The following is a 19517-nucleotide window of genomic DNA, read 5'->3' as shown; positions in this document are numbered from 1 at the left end:
AAGCTAAACCAGTGACATCTAGTCGGTAATGAGCCGAACACAAGAATTTTCTATTGACACGTCAGACATATCAACATAACCTATAATTTTATTAGTCATGTCATTGCGATTGTAGCAAAACAGTTGGTCTTGCAACTCAATTCTCAATATGTTAAATTGACGTACTCCCTCTCATTCTCAAAGTTAGCATGGCCAAGAGAGGGGCTGTTACAAGATATCACCTTTTGACAGTTCAGACTGTTAACTTTTTTTACATAATTAACCGCCAGGATTATGCAAAGTGATAAATGTGATATATTTATCACAATTAGCTCTTTTTTGATGTTAAGTGGTTGATATATTAGAATCGGCCTGTTGAATTCAATTTTTTTCCGACTATGGTACTTTTTTATCCAAAAATATTTCGATACATGTCTTGAGGTAAAGTAGTATCAACCACAAATCATTTGCCAGATTGTGTACGCACTGTACCAAATTTTAATATACACTAATTATTTATCAAGAGGATTTCTATAACTCGTTATTAGGTTAATCAAATTGGATGTGTTTTACTTTATTTATGAACAATGTTCTAACTTACTCGATTTTTCTCGAAACTAAGAATATAAGGGTTGATACTAGGTATTAATAATTAATCCTTGGCTGTTCATTTCTACACAAAGTTGAGTCTGTTTATTTAATGGATTACTACATAATATTATTATTGCTTTCTTTCTACTCAATAAATACTATTGTTACATATTGATTTTACGATCGATGATTTATATTGAAAGAATATATTTTTAATTAAAATTTCAGAATTCTATTCAGAAGAAACTGTCAATAATCAAGGATTGGAGTGTTTGCGGTTTTTGAATGAAGTTATCTCAGATTTTGATGCGGTATGTATTTCAATTTATTAAAAAAAAAAACTACCTTAGAAATATGTTACAAACTATGAAGTTTTTCTTTTATTGTTATGACTACAAATATTGTCAGTGTGTATTGATTTTACTCCTATATCAGCTTGGTATAGATTAAAATAATTAAAACATGTTTCTCTTTTTCCAGTTATTAGAGCTTCCTCCGTTCCAGGATATTATTAAAATTAAGACTATTGGTTCCTCATATATGGCAGCTGCTGGTTTGAATCCTTCCAAACATGTTAAAGTAAGTATTTCAATCATTATCCATTTTATAAAACAAAAATAAATTATTATGTAAGTATGTACATGCTCTCATCACGCTGAGAGTGAAGAGGCGCCGTTAGAACTGGCACGTGCTGCAGATGCCAGAAGAAAACTTTAACCTGGCTTGCCTGCTATTCAAGCCAACCAGATTCTGGCGTCCTGGAAGGCTGCTAAATACTATCTATAGAGTGTTTACGGTGGAGCTATGGAATGCTGATGAATGATTTTTCGATGCGCCTCGTAGTGTCCATATGCACCGACTAAGAGGCGGATATGGCCGAAGAATGTAAATCTAATAATAAAAATTGGTAAGTCACACTATTATGGTCAAAATCTAACAGAAACTAGGTAAGTACGTCCATATTAGTGTGAATTTACACCAAACTATAATTTTTCAAACTCTCAAAATCATTTGAAAGAAATGTTTAAAAACCTCATGATTCACAGAAACCGATTATTTCAACTGATATAAGTAAATGTTTACACATAAAATTTTATATTTCGTGGACTTAATGTCCACAAAAAATCGGTTAATTATCTAATAGAATGCATATTAGGCGGCTCTCGTGGTGCAATGTGTAAGGCGCTTGCCTTCCACCCGAGAGTTCCTGGGTTCGATTCCCGGTCAGGACACACAATATTTATGTGTTTGTCTCAAAGCCTGGGTGTTTGTGATTGTTCAAAATTACTAACAACCACCTTGTACGAAAAAGCAAGGAAAAAGTTAAATAATTCTATAAAAAAAAAAAAAATACAATGAATATTATTCTAGTTTGAAGATAATACATGATAGAAAAACGAAACTCACTTTAAAACCAAGTAAATGTAATTTCCCACTAATATTAAATCGTGAAACTGTGAATTGATTTTTGTTATTTTTAGTTTTTTTTTTTTTCAAATTTAACAATATTAAAATAATACTTCATGGTCATGAGGGTAAAGTCGCAAGTGGTAAAATGGTAAAATAGAAAGCTACAATAATTATTTATTATCAGCAATTGTTAAAAACTTTGTGACAAGTCTCACAGATGGTATAAAAATATAAATTTATTAGTTCAAAAGTAGTGGCAAATACTGTCGAATGATTATAAATAACGAAAATAATAACAATACACATTTAGATTGTGATCAATGTGTACTTATAGTTATTTTTTTTTTTAAATTTTTTTTATTAAGGAAACAAACAAAAATTTTATATATAATCATGAAAAGTTATGGCAATCAGCAAAGTTTCCATGTATAAATTATAATATGGCTAAGTCTAACAATATAGAGAGTAAGAATAACATAAATATAAAGACATTAGATAAGATAATTAATTACATGAGAAAAATGAGGAAGAATAATAAATAATTAAATTATACACAAAAAAGCAACATAAAAAAAATATATATAATATATCTATTTATACAAAATTTTGGAGATAGCGCGTTTAAATGAAACAGGTAAATTATTAAAAGGATGAACGGTGGAGAAATACATATTATAATTTAAACAAGAGCATTAGTAAGTTATGCCAAGTAACACGCGGAAATTTGTTCTATCATATTCGGCTTATTCAGAAACTTTTTTAATTTTCAAAAGTGAGTCGCTAAGCGCCTATACCCATACAACCATAGATGTATTAAAAGTAGAGATAGGCAACGAATTGGCTTCCTCATAGAACTGAATGAAGCATGCCGACAACAGCCGATAACTCACAAGAAATGGCGACGCGATAAAAAAAATGCAGGGCATCACGAAGGATTTACTTTGGTCATTATAACGTACCCATATAATATAATCTTAACGTGGAAATTTTGCCGCAAATTGATTACCAACCTGTTTCACCATACTTTTTCACCATACTTGCCGGCTTCACCATACTTTCATATACCATGCCGCCCCTAGCATACAACTAATATTAGTTACCTATGATTGATTACACACCTAACAAGGTGTCGCAAGTTTCTTACATTGTAATTACATTACGTCCTCAAAAGTGTAAATTATTATTGTTAATTATTTTTATTATTGAATGATTGCAAAATCTAATAATATACCAATATTATGCTTATTTTAATCACTACCTTGTTGTAAGTAGGTAATAAGATTCATGTTGTCATTGATAGGATTTTCCAAAATATCGAAGCTATGAAATTCTAAAAAAAGATTACAATTAATAATTGACTAGCTACTTAACCACTTCTTATTTAAGTGATAATATGTTTTTAAATAAATTAGTACCTAGTATAAAAGTGTTAAAAAAATAATAATCATTATGTTTTTATCTATCATGTAGGTACAAAATTATAATCATATTAAAAATGACAGGTACATACTTGACAATAATGACTAAAGTCTTAGTACCCTTACTTACATGATAATAATTAATTGTTTTTACTTGTGAATTATTGATTATTAAAATGCCAAACAATTAGTAGGCAATATTTATAACGACTTAATTTACCATAGATCAGGCATGTCCAATTTGAATTAGACTGTGATCAACTATCCACTATCCAGTATCAGAATTCAGTGATCTACCATACTCTACCTTTGTCATTCTGCAATTTATGTATTTGTTACAAATTAAAAAAAAAACGTCTTGTATTTTATCATCACAGCTAAATCCTCAATTTCCCATTTGTCGTAAAAATGCTGAGATTGGTCTTCTTTTGGGCAATCATTGTCAAACTATTGTCTTAATTATTATTAGAGTTCCACTATTTATAAGTTTTAGACACCATATTTTATCAAAAACAAAATATCGTCACTGTTCTGGCAGAAGACACTAATTCGAAAAAATGGCATATTGAGTTAGTTATACCAAAATGTTCCTTATTTCAAACTTTACCGTCTGGAATACTTCTTTTAATAAATAAACAGTCTTTATTTTAAAGGCATCCTTCTTACGATTACTTAATAAACTCACATGATAGACCATTTCAAACATTTTAACAACTTCAAAGTCAAATTACTCAAAACTAGTATTCTCCAGTTAGTGTGTTCTGCCAGAACAGAGACGATATGTCAAAAATAATACTCATTTCAAATCATCCAAAACTTTATTATGTCTTAACAATATTATATGTACTGTGCGAAAACATCTTCTTGGCTACGTAAGGAAGCGCTGTTGGCGACTAAATGGGAGGAGCTTGTTAGTTTATAATGGAAGTGAGGTTAAAAATGGGCGGAGCATGTTAGTTCACAGTTTTAACACATGGCCAAGAAGGTTATTCTCGCACTATAGGTCTGCAGTCTGAGTGATAACGTGTCACATGATCTTTTTCAATAATATGTGTTTGGATCCAGAGCATGGACATGGATAGACGTAGTAGGTTCAGCAAGTGGATAACATATTAAGTATGTTATATCTTATTAATCGAGGGGTGGCTAAAAGCCACGTCTAATTGTAGAGTCAAAGAAAAAAAGTGTGCAAAAAATAATATCGAAAATACTTGAAAATTCTTTTTTTAAATACGATGATTATAACCGGTCACCCAGTTAGTTATTCCCAAAATAACCACTAACAGGGTAGTATTTTTCTTCGGGTTAATTGGAAGCCCTAATTCATAGCAATTACTATTACAGGTATTTGTAGGTATATTTAAAAAAACCTTTATTTTCTCTTGATGTTTTAGCCCGATGATCCTGTGACAGTGCGGTGGTATCATCTTGCACTGCTGGTAGACTTTGCGCTGGAGTTGAAAAAGGCTTTACAGAGTATAAATGAACAGTCATTCAACCATTTTGTTTTGAAGATGGGTATTAATCATGGGCCGATTACAGCGGGTGTCATTGGTGCGAGGAAACCTCATTATGATATTTGGGGGAACACCGTAAATGTTGCATCAAGAATGGAAAGCACTGGAAAAGCAGGATGTATTCAGGTAATGATGCGAATAATTTTTCAGTTATCTTCTGACTGGAAGTATTGCATCTTCACAAATTCTAATCTCAAACTTTCGTATTCGCAGACTCCAGGACCTCTTCTGCCACCTGCAAATTATAATATTATTACATTACCCGACCTTTATATCCTCGAGGATCGTATTCACTCTGAAAAACGTACTGCAAAATTCTGGATCAATCTTCTACAAGTTTAATTATTCTCTGCAAGGCTTGTGGTGGATGCTATCAGTATGCTATTGGTTCAGTAAAGGTAACAGTTACAGCTGTGGGCCAGAAACTACATCTACAATCATTTGCTATCACAATATACTAATTATATGTAGCAATAATTATTATATTATGCATTGTAGCACGATATAATAATATTATAGATTGCAGTGGCGAAGGGTGACTTTTGGAAAGAGGTAGGCTGTGGAGTAACCACGCTTGTCAGATATATTTACAGGAAATAAGAAGATAACCCAATATTACTACTGATGAATACGTACACTAAATCTATGAAATTTCAAAAGCTTAATTAGTTTGATATAATTAGTTTATAAATAAGCAATTAGTTTGAATTATGTATTTTCTTAAACATTTATAAACGTAACATACGCTCAAAATATATTACCTATCATCTTTGAAAATATCCGTTGTTGTGTATAATATGTTCCATAACAATTTATAATTTAACCCGTAAAACTAGACATTTTAAAATACTTCTATATTTAAAACACAGACTTTGGTATAAATAACTGATAAATAAAAATCGCGAGATAAATTATTTTATATTTTTAACAACAATCAATATTTATATGTGATTGAATCCCATAGAAATTATTTTTTTAAATTATCTTATTAATAATTATTTTGAATAAATGTGCCCTAGCGGATGTAAGCGCTAACTAAACAACTTAGGATTTCGGAATAAAAAGCCAGAAAGTGATCGGTGCTACGAGACTGAAGTCATACACAACAGATCTGGAAAATGGATCTAATTGATTCATAATATAGTTGAATCCAGGCGGCGCTAGTTATAGTTATATGGTTATAAATCATACTAAATAAAATAAAACTTCTAAATTCTGACGATAGATGACTCTCAATTGGATGGATTTTTTAGTGTATTTATTTATTTTTTAAATTAAATTATTTACTTGAAGATCTATTTTTCTTAGAAGGCAGGCTTTAAATAATCACCTACTATGGAGCCTTCGCCACTGATAGATTGATATAATTGCAACGAATTATAATGATGTGAAAATCTTTTATTTTATTTTAAACAGGTCACAGAAGAAACATGTCATATCCTTCAAAACTTTGGCTATAAGTTCGAGCAACGAGGCTTGGTGACAGTAAAAGGCAAAGGGCAGCTGATGACTTATTATTTAGTTGGGAAAGGAGCAGTGGAGCCGCCCCCACCAGTAGAATCCCAAGGACAGGTTTGTTTTTCTTTATGTTTACTATTAATAGCTTATGAAGAATTTCACTAATTACCATTATATTACGGAGGAAGAAAGTCCATAAAAAATATTACATCTATGATATTATTATTAATAAACTTCTCTTGTTTTTGAAGATGTAAAAAAATTCATAGCTTTCATTTTGGTCTCATAGATGTCAGTAGTTAGGTTTGAAAACCAGTATAATATATTATTTTTAATTATCGAATAATATAATAAGTTACTTATTAAGATGCGGGGATCCTATATGCCAACAGAGAATATAGTGGAAAAATACGAAGCTTGCAATTTGAGATTTTCTTTTGATAATTTACAATTTCAATTATAAATAAAAAGGATTTCAAGTTATTCACAATTATATTTTTATAAAAAACGATGTTTTTTAAAATGAATATAAAAAATATTAAAACGATGAATTAGTCAAAAAAGTAAACGTCGAAAAATTGAAAACCTAACAAACTAAATTTTAATAATAAATATGACCATAAAATATAATGTAATAATAAGATGTGACCCTGCAACGAATTCACATTTTATGACATTTTTTTACAATTGTAAGTTTATCTTTGAATTAAAAAAATAAATCTTTTTAATGTTTTCAGATACAAGTTGAAATAAAATTGTAAATTATCAAAAAAAAATCTCAAATTGCAAGCTTTATATTTTTCCGCTAGGTTGTCTGTTGGCATATAGGATCTCCCTTTTAATGCCATTATTACTAAATAAAACTAAATGTTACGTAATTTTCATCGTTGCGCTTTCAAAACCTGCTGTGTTTTTTGTGTAACTCGACAGGAGAGGTAAACAACATTATGATTTTTAATCGTTGCATCTTGGAATATTGAAATATATTTTTCATCTTATAACAGAATATAATATTCTACTTTTTTTTGGCTCTCTTGAAAACTATGCAAGAACTACAATAATAGCCGGTATTGAAGCCAGTACGTTTTTATCAAATGTTATGACGTTATGACGTTATGAACGTTATAAAGATGTAATGAATGTTATGTTTTGTTATCAAAATGTTATTGACGTGATTTAATATGTGCAGGTGATGGAGACCTTGAAAGAAGAAGACGAGACTAGCCCGATTAGTGAATTAAAAGCGTCGCACCCAACGAGCCCAACCCCACAATCTGCTGCACAAGTGAAAAGTCCAAACGGAAGTGTCAGAGCCCGAGCATGCAACGGGACATTGTCTCCGGCCAACAATAAAACTGCTCCACTCACCCATCAGCCCACGGAAGATGACCCCAATTCTAAACTATTACACGACGACGCATGTGTAGATATCAATGTGGACGCGCGGGAAAGTGATGCACTTTTAAGGCACTAAAACAAAATAACGTGTTTAGAATAATACTCAACTATAGTCTGTACTGTACTGACTAAATTGTGAAATGTGTTTTATTATCACGAGAAAGTAATATACATTATAAACATTTTTTAGATTGTCAATGTTTATTGTATATACCTCAAAGGCTTTGAAGTTCGTGGATATTTATTTCGTAATGGATAAATTTTAGTGTGAAGTATATATTATTATTTAGTATTGGATCGCACAAATAGATACTCTGTGGTAACAGTGAACTTATTAGTAACTACATTTTATAACAACTTTTTTTAACCTTGCCTGTTCTGTGATGTCAAGCCATGTTACATAAGTTCTTAATGTCATCATTGTCGAGCTGTTAAAACCTCTAATATTGTGAAAATTATGTTAAAATAGTTTTATTTATATATTGCGTAGTTTCTTTTATTTTGTTTACTGTCAATTCATGGTGGAACTGCATTGTATTGTTGTTTTTATTTAATAAAACGCAATTTTTATGTAGTACTTATTCCACTTTTAATCAAGAGATTAGGACCGGTTTCGTCCGCCTCAGAGGGACATTTTCAACTTTTCACGAATCCGGTCCTAATCTCTTGATTAAAAGTGGAATAAGTACTACATAAAAATTGCGTTTTATTAAATAAAAACAACAATATATTGCATAGTGTGGTAAAACCCTCAATTATTGTCTATATACCTATCATTATTTTTTTTAAACTATAATATTTAACCTTCAATTTACATATTATTAATCACATTGGAACTAATCATTAATAATTTGATGATGGCAACCTCTTTTTTACCTGTTATTTATGTGTTCACATTTCTTTTATTCATTTAAATTTTCTTATAATATAGGAGTTTTTAACAGCTGATAAGCTGAGAGCTTTAACAAATGATATTTTGTATTTCAGATAATATGCACTTCATCTCCTTTATATTATTCTATCTATCATAGCGAATAACAATGAAGAAATATATTTATAAATCTGTATTATATATTACCAAAACTGGTATATTCATTTTTAAATACTGTCATATTGTTAAACCATTATGTCAACACAATGGATGAATGGGGTGGAACCAAAGACATTGCACGGTGCCATCTCTTTGGGTGGAACACAATTTATTATCACCCTGTGAACGAGGGCCTCAAGCAAATGTTTGTTGTAATGAATGCATTATTAAAATGACATTTGAAAGTGACAGATGAAGCAGCCATTTTGAATGACGTGTGTCGTCAGATTGCTTACGTCACAAACAGTGCTATACGCTATATGGTGGAACATCGGTTATATAGCTTATAAAGAATTTGGTAATCTCATATATACGGCCCACAGTAAGAGAAAGGTTAATAATGTCAGCTTGTGGGGATTTCGCTTAGTTCAGAATTGAATATAAAATGCCACCACCGAATAAATGTATATTTATTGGTAAAGCCATGTTTCTTATATACATCGAGGCGGTTTGCTCAATGTCACTACATGACTCACCTATATGTCCTATCGTTCTGAAAATTTCGCCCATCAATTCTTTGTGATGTGTTTCTGCATTAAAAATAAAATATGTCATCAACTTATTTTCCGAGATCTCACTACATTGCTACTAATACTAACATAGCTAGTGCTGTGAGTGTTTACTTTTGTGTATTCTGTGTACCACAAGTGTACCTCTCACAAATTTCAAATTTTGCCACGCCGCCTCCTGTAGGCTTTTTCATTTATCATTATGACGTACTATGTACATGATTTTTACTTTTTAAAATTTAAAACAAAACGTACATCAAACACCTACTAATACTATCAAAGTTATATTTTGTCATAAATACATTCTAATTTTATTATACCAGCTGACAAACAAATTTAATCATTGATTTATTATCCTACAATATAGATTTATGATAGCTATTATACTACTATAATTATATTGTCACCATAAAGCCAGTCCATATCTATACACATTTGCTTGCAAACAAATTATACAACTGTAAACTTTTGCCACAACACAAATGTTGCTAAATATTAACTAATTCGTGGAATATTGTCATGCTTCACAACGCCATTTCTACATTTGTTTGTTTGTCAGTTCATTTTGTACGTGTTTTTCATCCGCTGCGGAATACACAAATAAAATTTTGGTAAAATAAGATTTGAATGTTTGTTTGTATACTGTTTTTTTGTTCATTTATTTATTGGTTTGCAGGCAAATGTAAATGCTCTACATAGATTCTAGTACAATAATACCGCATTTAGACCAAGCGAGCGAATGTTTGTTCTTCCCCCACTCCAGCGAAACTTATGTTCGCCCAACAAAAAGCGCTTAAGTCAAGAGAATTTCGCTGGAGTGGGGGAAGAACAAACATTCGCTCATTTGGTCTAAATGCGGCTTAAGATTATATTAAAATACCCATAAGATCATAAGATATTATGATAACCTCCATCCTATGGAGCAGATATCGTAGTATCCTCCGCATAGGAGTTTAAATAGTTATTAACCTTTTTTTTAGAAAATAATGGAGTGACAACCGATACACCTTTGTAGTTACAAGTTATTAGTAGTAGGTTATTAGATATTATTACTTTATGATATTTTTACTATTATTATTCTAATGAATGTAGGTTCTTCAATTTAGATAGATAGATAGGTACTATAATAATGAAATTGTTTGAAGTCTATAAATATGAAATTGGTAATAATTATGTATGTAATTCAATTTTGATTTCATATTGTAATTACCAAAATCAATATTTGGCCTAAGAACAACTTAAGTGCATGATAGGTATTTCCAAAAATTTATTTTTCCAAATATTTTTTCTGATGTATTTACTACAACCAAAGAGAGTTAATTTAACAAAATTAAAATAGTTACCAGCGTTTATCATTATTTGGTCAATATTACAAAGAAAATAATTTAGTATCAAAGACATTTGCAAGTTATCGCAAATGGGGATTTATTTGTAATAAAAATGAAGTCTTTACAAAATATAATCTAATTACCTATAATGTAGGTACACATCAGTGACGAAGGGTGATGGTAGACTTTGAAGATCCGACATAAATTAATAGTGCACACTAAACTTTGTCAATCATACATATTATTTTGTTTGCGTTTAATTGAGTCTAGAAATTGCAGACAGAGTTGGTTAGTTTTTAAAATTCAATTACTGTCTCGCTCAACCATGTCATCATATGGATCATATGGGCCTCCACTGAGCTGAGGTTTGTATTAACAGATTATGTTTTTACGTGAAATAGATGTCAGCCATTTGCTCAACCTAAGTCCCTGCATACACTAAGTCATAATAGATAATAGTCAAAATATATTCGTGTGTACATAAACATCTAAAATTATGCCATTAAATTATACATATTTTTGTCAGATCTCCACAACTTACCTCCACCATGACGGTTTGGTTTAGGCAGGGTATAATAATTGTATTTTAAAAAATAACCAGCGCCATCTGCAATTTGTATTCTGACTTCAATAAAAACAAATAAGTCTGACTGACAAAGTTTAGTGAGCACTATTAATGTCGGATCTTACCCTCTTGCCACTGGTACCCATTTTTAACTGGTACTTGACGAACGAAAACACACATTTATGCTATCGTGGTACCCCAGTAATACTATTTCTTCCCATGTGTATAAAATAGGTGAGGCTAATTTATATATTTGTATGGTCGCTATCGCCCACTACAGTGCATCTTTTCTGTCTCATATTGGGTCATCTCGCTCAACTTCCCTTCCAGTCTTTCTTGTAACTCAGATACGATACGTTTCAAAAATGTTATTGAATAACTTCATCATAATATTATGGCAACCATAACAAAAAATGTTATTTTTAACAGACGCCAATATAATAATAGTACCCTGTCTCCGTATTCATAGAATTAACGGTCATATTAATTTCATCAAAAGATTAGAATTCACATAAAAATGTTATAACCCTCTTCCACTTTTAAATGGCGTTGTTTTCAACATTAATTTATATTTTATTGTTTTATATTATAATAAGTTAAATATATTTTATAAGAAGAAAATGTTAAGTCTATATTTTGTTACTCCACTATATTTTTCTTGTTAATATTATTAATTATTTATATGTTTTTTTAAAATTTAATTACATATTGCCCATTTTACAGGGTGATGACTCCAACAGAATAAAATATTATTATTATAAAGAATGACGTTTAAAAATATATTTTTTCATAAAGTCAAAATAATATATTATATATACCTACTTAAATGCGAAATCAATCACTTGAAAAGATCGTTTAGAAAATTAAATCTTATAATATTATGTAGTTAGAGAATGTAACATAATATTTTTATTGTTTTTTCTGCTTAATTATTTTATGTAATATTATTTTCAAAAGCTCTTTCAGCTATTTTATTAAATATTACCGGAAATACATAAAAAAAATTATATACTTATTTTAATTTCTTACTGTAGAAATATATTCAGAATATTATTATGTTTCGACTTGAAAGATATTGTCTTCTTTTTATATAGTTTGTAACGATTTATAGTTTTTTTATAATCTAAATTATTTTAGTGTATGTTTGTTTTGTATCAAATTTATACATTGTGATTACAAAACGTGTAAGAATGCCAACTTTTCAAATAGCTATTCATTCATACAATTATCATAATATATTCATTGTTCATAATAATTGAGGGTATAAGTTTCAAATTCGGTTACCTCCATTTATTTTTTATTTTTAATATTATTTTTGATTCTGATTTTGTGAGTAAATTACCATTGTATATTATATAATATCAAATCCAGCCGCCATTTTTTTTGTATTTTATGACTATTTTTAAACATGATTGTTAATTAATTTTAATAACGGTAATTTCGCCATTGTCTTGTTTACTTCGATATGTTTGAAAAATAAAATAATATATTTGCAGTCCTAAATGTGTCTAAGCGTTTTTTTGCGATTATACAAAAATGGCAAAATATGGAGGTTACCAACATTGAAACTAACAGCCTCAATTTTACTATTCATTAAAATTCATTATGAAATTTTGAATTATTTCTCATTTCAAAATAACATAGCTGAGAATATTTTTATGAGGGCCATTCTTTGCCAAATAATATTTATAAACACTTATACGAAATGCCAAAATGGTAGAAATTTTGCAAGTGTCCATTTTGCGAATATTTTGACACAGTTTTAATTAATTTACACCAAAATATGCAAATTCACACACCTCCATTAATTTGGTTCTTTACGTATATTTTTACTAATTATATAATTGGTTTTCAAAAACAGTTCCTTATGTATTAGCCAGACCTGAGTTAACTCGCCAAAGCATGTATACCGCGTCGGGCCATGGACGAGTTAACTCGTGCATTCTTGTAAATGTCATAACTTCAAATAAACTGTTTGTATATATTTTCTAAAAAATATTTATCATTTTAGTGTAAAAATATTCACGATAAACCAGAGAAACATGTTGATTTGGTTTAGTTTACACAAATATTTATCATTATGTTCCTATTTCATATTTTTAAGGGATTTATTTTATTTCAAAAATAGCTGACCTACAATAGTGTCCACCTAGTGAAATTGGCTGGCAGTGATAAGGACGAAGTCTTTTTTTATTCTGTTTAGCAGTCATCCATAAAAATGACGATTTTTTACTTTGACACCATTTTATTACACCCTGTCTAATTTACAACACATTTTTTAACTCCCCCCTCATTCATAGAAAAACAAATTAGTTGAAAATTACCGATATTAGTATAATGTTCTCACGGAATATTAATTTATCATGGTTTTGTGATTTTTACAAAACATCACATTTGTCACAAATCATCACAATACAATCAAAGTTTTTTTTATGTGACAGATGGTTTTTTGTGAATATCTTGGAATAAAAATTTATGGAAGTAACTGACTTTGTAAGTAATATAATTACATATTATTTATACAATATATTACTATCAAAATTTATGACTTGTTTGGGATCAATCAATATTTATTATAAAACTGTTATTGAAAGATATTTCTTTAAATGTCTGATTAAATGCTTATTTATCAATATTTTAATTATTTAAAAAAAATACTTAATAATATATTAACACTACTGCTCTACACAGTATGAAGATTTTTCGTAGCAAACCCAATGCTGTACCTATTTAACGGTGTGTTTTTTTTATGTCATCATAACAATTAATAGTACCTAAACAATGTGTTTACAACTATTGTACATATAACTATGACCTCAGTAACAATATTAATGTTGAAACATATATATATATATATATATATATATGACAGGAGGCCTTAAGAATATAAGTCAAATTTAGATCAAAGGAGGGGAGGTTAAATGTATATTGATTAATAAAAGTTAATATTATTCATGTTCATACCAAACTGTTTGACTCAAAGCCATTTATTGCTCTCCTGCAATGGGGCAATATTTGACTTATAATCTTAAGGTTATTTTCAAGCCTCGTATTCTGCTGCTAGGCGCCTCTAGTAGGCAGAGCATTCTCCTTTAGGTCACCCATGATACATATTGTTGCAGGAATAGCTAAAGTTTAAACAGTTATTACATCATTTTACACATAATTCACCCTGCCCTATTAAATACATAAAATATTATAAGTAAAATAAAATGTTCACAGGTGCTGTAAAATAAAGTGCTAAAATGAGAGATTGGAAATATACTTGAAATGATAAAACCCCAATTTATTCGGTTCAGTATAATATAATATTCTTTTAGCGTTTCCCAAAGTTTCCATGACTGAATCCCGGTATTGTTCAGTAATATTTATCGCAGTCCGATAAGAAAGGGACCGTGTTTAAAACAATTAAGTATATTATCCATTTTAAGTTATGTTTTAAATTTATAACAAACAATTATAAATCTATGAAAAATATTATGTTACAGAGTTACTTCGCTCTGATTTACGAGTAATAAATATTATTACTTTAATTAGTATAACAGATATTAATGTGTAAACCAATACTAATAATATCTTTTAAATTGATGGGGAATGATTATTTTTGTATTTCTAGAGATTTTGTAAGGCCTGGCGTTAAATGACTCAAAATAGTGTCAGTGTTTCTTTTTATTAAGGGCATACTAGAGAAAATTATTCAGATTTATTAATCAAAACCAGCTATGTAGTTTACAAGTAACGTTGCACAGCAGTAGTAATGAAAATAAACTCTTTTTATTCATAGAATATTAATAATACATTAAATTAATGTGATATTTTTTTCAGGCAACACTGTCTGTATTTGTAATAATAGAATATTTATGTGTATTCTAGAATTAAAAGTTTTTTTTATAATATTATAATCCTCCTAGGTTTGTGGTAGGACTACGTACCACTTTCAAATGGCCACTTAGTAAATTGAAATAAATGTGATGTAGAAAATATAATTAGTATTTACTATTAGGCATTTAAGTGTTTTCTTTAGTAAATCTTAAATAAAAATTCTCAGCGTGTTCTTAAATAATAATAATATTACGATTTAAAGTGGACTTTTCTTTGTAAATCACTATCGATTACGCTTATCATTACATAATGATAGATTATTTAAATACTCGTAAATTATTCATTCATAGACCAATGTATTTTTTTTATACGTAGACTATTTATTTTTAAAGTGCAATAAATGTTTATTATTACATACGATACATTTTTACTTTTTTCGCACTATTTTCTCACCTTGAAAACAGTAGCTATAACATAAACAACATTATAATTTTATTTGTTTTTAACGTTTATAATGTTTTAAAAATAAGAATTAGATTACGTTCTAAATATAATAAATACTCTGGGGCAACCGATATTTTTTTAAATGTTAGCGGCCTGAGATAAAAAAAATTTGGCCTAGAAAATACTTGATAATTATTTATAAACATATATTATATAAAATTAACACTCTCGACTGAGAGGTACTTGATAGAAATCAATTTTAATTCTAATCAATGCGAGTTTTGTACTGTTCCATAGATATAATTTTTAGCCTTTTAAACCTTTTTGTTAGTGTAAAGACTTAAACTTAAACATTAGGTTGTTTACCGGCCCTATGCCTTCAGCGAGCTTTCTCACTCTATGAAGCTGTGATTGACAAGGCCGCACATACAAATTTCGCCAGCTTTTGACTTTAAACTCAAATTACTAGCCACTGTCGATTGATTTCCATAATCTAAAAAATTAAACACACAGTGACATCTGTTTGAATAATTATAAAGTACTAAGCCATCAATTATCGGTTTTACAGCAATTTTAGTAAGGCTTCGCTCTACATTCAACGTGTTTTATTAAAAATCTGCGGCCTGTCAGATACTGCCATAGTAATATCGTGAAGCATAGAAGAGGTTAAAACTGATTCATATTATGGAAAATTACAAAAGTCTTACCAATTAGATATAATATATATATTTCAACTATTGTTTAAAACAATTTAATTTATTGAACTGTCAAAATGAACTAATTATTAGCAATTTTATTTTAATTATAAAAAAACGTTATTTTTAATGGTGAGAAAAAATCGTTCATTTCAATACCTGTGTTTTTTACAGAAAATGACATATCCATTCATTAATAATATAATAATTATTAGTAGGGAATTAATAATGAAAATGTGTGTATCTTGACTATTTCCGATCTTTTTGTGTAGAAACTATTATTATTTATTCTTATAAATTGACAATAAACAAACTGCTTCATATATTTATTTATTAAAAATGTAAAATAATTTGAATATTTTAAATACATACCTAGTCAAAATTGATGTATATTATGGCATAATAATATAATAATGGACACTGCATCTGAAAAATGAATCCTATCTACAGTGCGATAAGGTTGTGCATTGCAAATTCACTCAACATTATTTGGTCACGGATTACTAACTGCAGATTATCATATAAAGGAAAAAGTAATTAACTAGGTAGGTTTTTTTTTTTCAACGAATAATAATTCACAAGATAGATAATTATAATAATAAGAAGATTTTTTCTATTGGTTATAATATATTTCTCAGAAGTGTTTTCAAATTATGTATTTTCAATAAAAAGAATGTTACATTCTTAAGTCTTGTGAATTACTGTTCATTGAGTGAAAAGAAAATAGCTAATTAAATTATTAGCAAGTTCAAGTATGTTACAACAAAAAATCTTGCAGTGATCCGTAACGTCGGTTAGTAATTAAGGTAAATTAATACCTAATTTGATTTAAAAATACAAAAGCTGATTGTCAATAGTAACGCAATTTAGAAAGCGCTTCAGAGAGTACTGTATGAATAATTATTAGTAAAATTCGTCGCAGTTATATAAGATACCTATAGCATAGTGGTCAGTGCACACTAGAGACGCAGGTTCGAATCCTGCTAGATGTCGTATTTTTTTCAAAGATGTTTTGTATTGGTTATATATTCCTCAGAAGTGTTGACAAATTATTTATGAAAATCGTACCCACATAAATGTTGAGAGTTTTATAATATGCATAATTGAGTGTCCATTATTATAATATAATATTAGTCAATGACAGTAAATTATTTAATATGTATGCCTGTGAAATTTAAATAAAAATAATATCGAAAGAGTTACCAAATTTAAAAAAAAAGCTGATAAATTCTATTTTATACCTACAATATCACATAGGCTTTATTTTCAATATCGAGAGTACCTACTACCAATACAGAGTGAATGCTCTATGTATTTATTAAAATTATACAACATCATTTATATAATATTTAAAAATCCATTTGTTATCCATAGCTGATAATTAATTATTTTTGTAAAGTCCAAATTAATTTGCATAAGTCCAAAATATAACTCAAAATGACCACCAGTTGTTAAACAAAATAAATATTATTACCCTATAAACAACTTTATTTGTCTCATAATATGTATTAAAATAGGTAAACATGGTGATTATTCTTTCTATATCTGCACTAATTATTAATAAAGGAAACGATTCATTCTCTTAAAATTAAGGCCTAATGATTGGAAGCTATTATTAGAACTTTCAAAACGCGACTATTCTTTTTTCACTCATAATGGTTTGAGCAAATGGCTGACAACACGTCTTCATTAAAAGTCTATTAATATCAGGGCTGAATTTATGTTTGAAGGGGCTGTGGGATAATACACATTGGGTCCCACCGAAATATTAACAATGAAATTAAATAAAATATTACATATTTTTATACCTAGCAGTGGCGAAGGATGGAGGTAGGATCTTGAGATCCACCATAAATAGTGCACACTTAACTTAGTCAGTCGTACATATCTGTACTAAGACTACAAATAATTACAGATGGTGTTGGTTAATTTTTAAAATTCAATTAAACCCTGCGAACCAAGCCATAATAATAGATAATAGTCAATAAATACTCGTATATCTATGAAATATCTAAAATTATGCCATTAAATCAGACATAATTTTGGATATTTTATAGATATAATAATATTTTTTTATTTATTATAGTTTGGCTTGGGTAGGGCTTAATGAATTTAAAAAATGAACCAACAATATGTGTAATATGTAATCTTAATCCAACAAAAACAAATAAGTATGAATTAGAAAGTGTGCACAATTTTATCGTATCGCCCAAAGTATACTTAAACTATCACGGTTTGGTTACGGCAGGGTTTAATTATTTTTTTAAAACTAACCAACGCCATATGTAAATTATAGTCTTAGCGCAATAAAAACAAATACATATGACTAACAAAGTTTAATGTGCACTATTTATGTCAGATATTAACAGCCTACCTCCACCCTTCGCCACTGATACCTTGTCTTCTACGATATTGCATGTCATTCAACAATAATTAGTTTTACTGGTGGGTGCAAAATTCATGCTTTTGTATGTCATAAGGTCTGAAAACTATGGTGTCTTATCCCATGAGTCAAAGTCTATGGACACGAAACTGTAAACTTAGTCATATTTCGAATGCAATATGGTAGGTAAACTGTTTGTAGTTCCTATTACATATTGAAAAAATGGTATTAATTTGTATGAAATATGCTATCGAAAATCTTCCTTATTGCAAACAGTTTACCGCATTGTATTCGAAGATAGTCAATAATATAGCACTATCAACGTAATTCGTAATTCAGTACCAGTCTGTATATTGTCGACCTTAATCTAATGTACAAATTTAAACATACTATCTTCCTATGACATATTATATTTTATTTGCAATTGATTTTAATAATATTGTATTTTATTGACAGTAACTACCTACTTTTGTCGAGCTTTTGGGCTCTGCAAATTCACTCACGCTGCTACTTTGCCTTAAAATAATAATATTCAAACAATTTGGGGGCCCTGTGCCATAGCCCCTTTAAAACTATGGTAAATCTGTCCCTGATACTCCATACTCTTTGGAATGGAAATGACGATGTAAATTTTCTATTAGCAATAAAGTACCCGACTAGGCTAAAAACATCGTTAAAATGCCAAAATGTCATACTTACTAAACTAGAAACTTATATTCTGCTTAGGTACGACTCAAATATGCTTTTTCTAGTGTATATTTAGCGATGTTTTTATAGTGCAGTATGGATTTACAATAGTCATATTCATTGATGTGTATAACTTTCATTTATTACTCACAGATGGCTCTAATCTCATCTTATTGCTATTATCGATATGATCATAGTTTACTAATAATAATAATATTATATG

The 19517-nt window shown here is 29.2% G+C and overlaps 1 protein-coding gene across 2 annotated transcripts in view; it reads left to right on the top strand.

Moving 5' to 3' along the window:
• Positions 1-7960, top strand: part of Ac3 (Adenylate cyclase 3) — a 402870-nt gene extending 394910 nt beyond the window's left edge. For both annotated transcript variants that reach the window (XM_085955369.1, XM_085955370.1), the window contains exons 16-20: positions 799-881; positions 1051-1149; positions 4793-5041; positions 6332-6487; positions 7563-7960. In XM_085955369.1, the coding sequence (XP_085811495.1) occupies positions 799-881; positions 1051-1149; positions 4793-5041; positions 6332-6487; positions 7563-7847 (872 nt within the window). In that variant the 3' untranslated portion in view covers positions 7848-7960. The remainder of the gene's footprint in view (positions 1-798; positions 882-1050; positions 1150-4792; positions 5042-6331; positions 6488-7562) is intronic.
• The last annotated feature ends 11557 nt before the right edge of the window (positions 7961-19517 follow it).

This window comes from Rhyacophila brunnea, unplaced genomic scaffold, assembly GCF_057557595.1.
Source record: "Rhyacophila brunnea isolate RB1 unplaced genomic scaffold, BYU_Rbru_1.0 scaffold_5, whole genome shotgun sequence".
NCBI lineage: Eukaryota > Metazoa > Arthropoda > Insecta > Trichoptera > Rhyacophilidae > Rhyacophila > Rhyacophila brunnea.
Note: the sequence above shows the minus strand (reverse complement) of the source record. Positions and strands in the feature narration are given on the sequence as shown.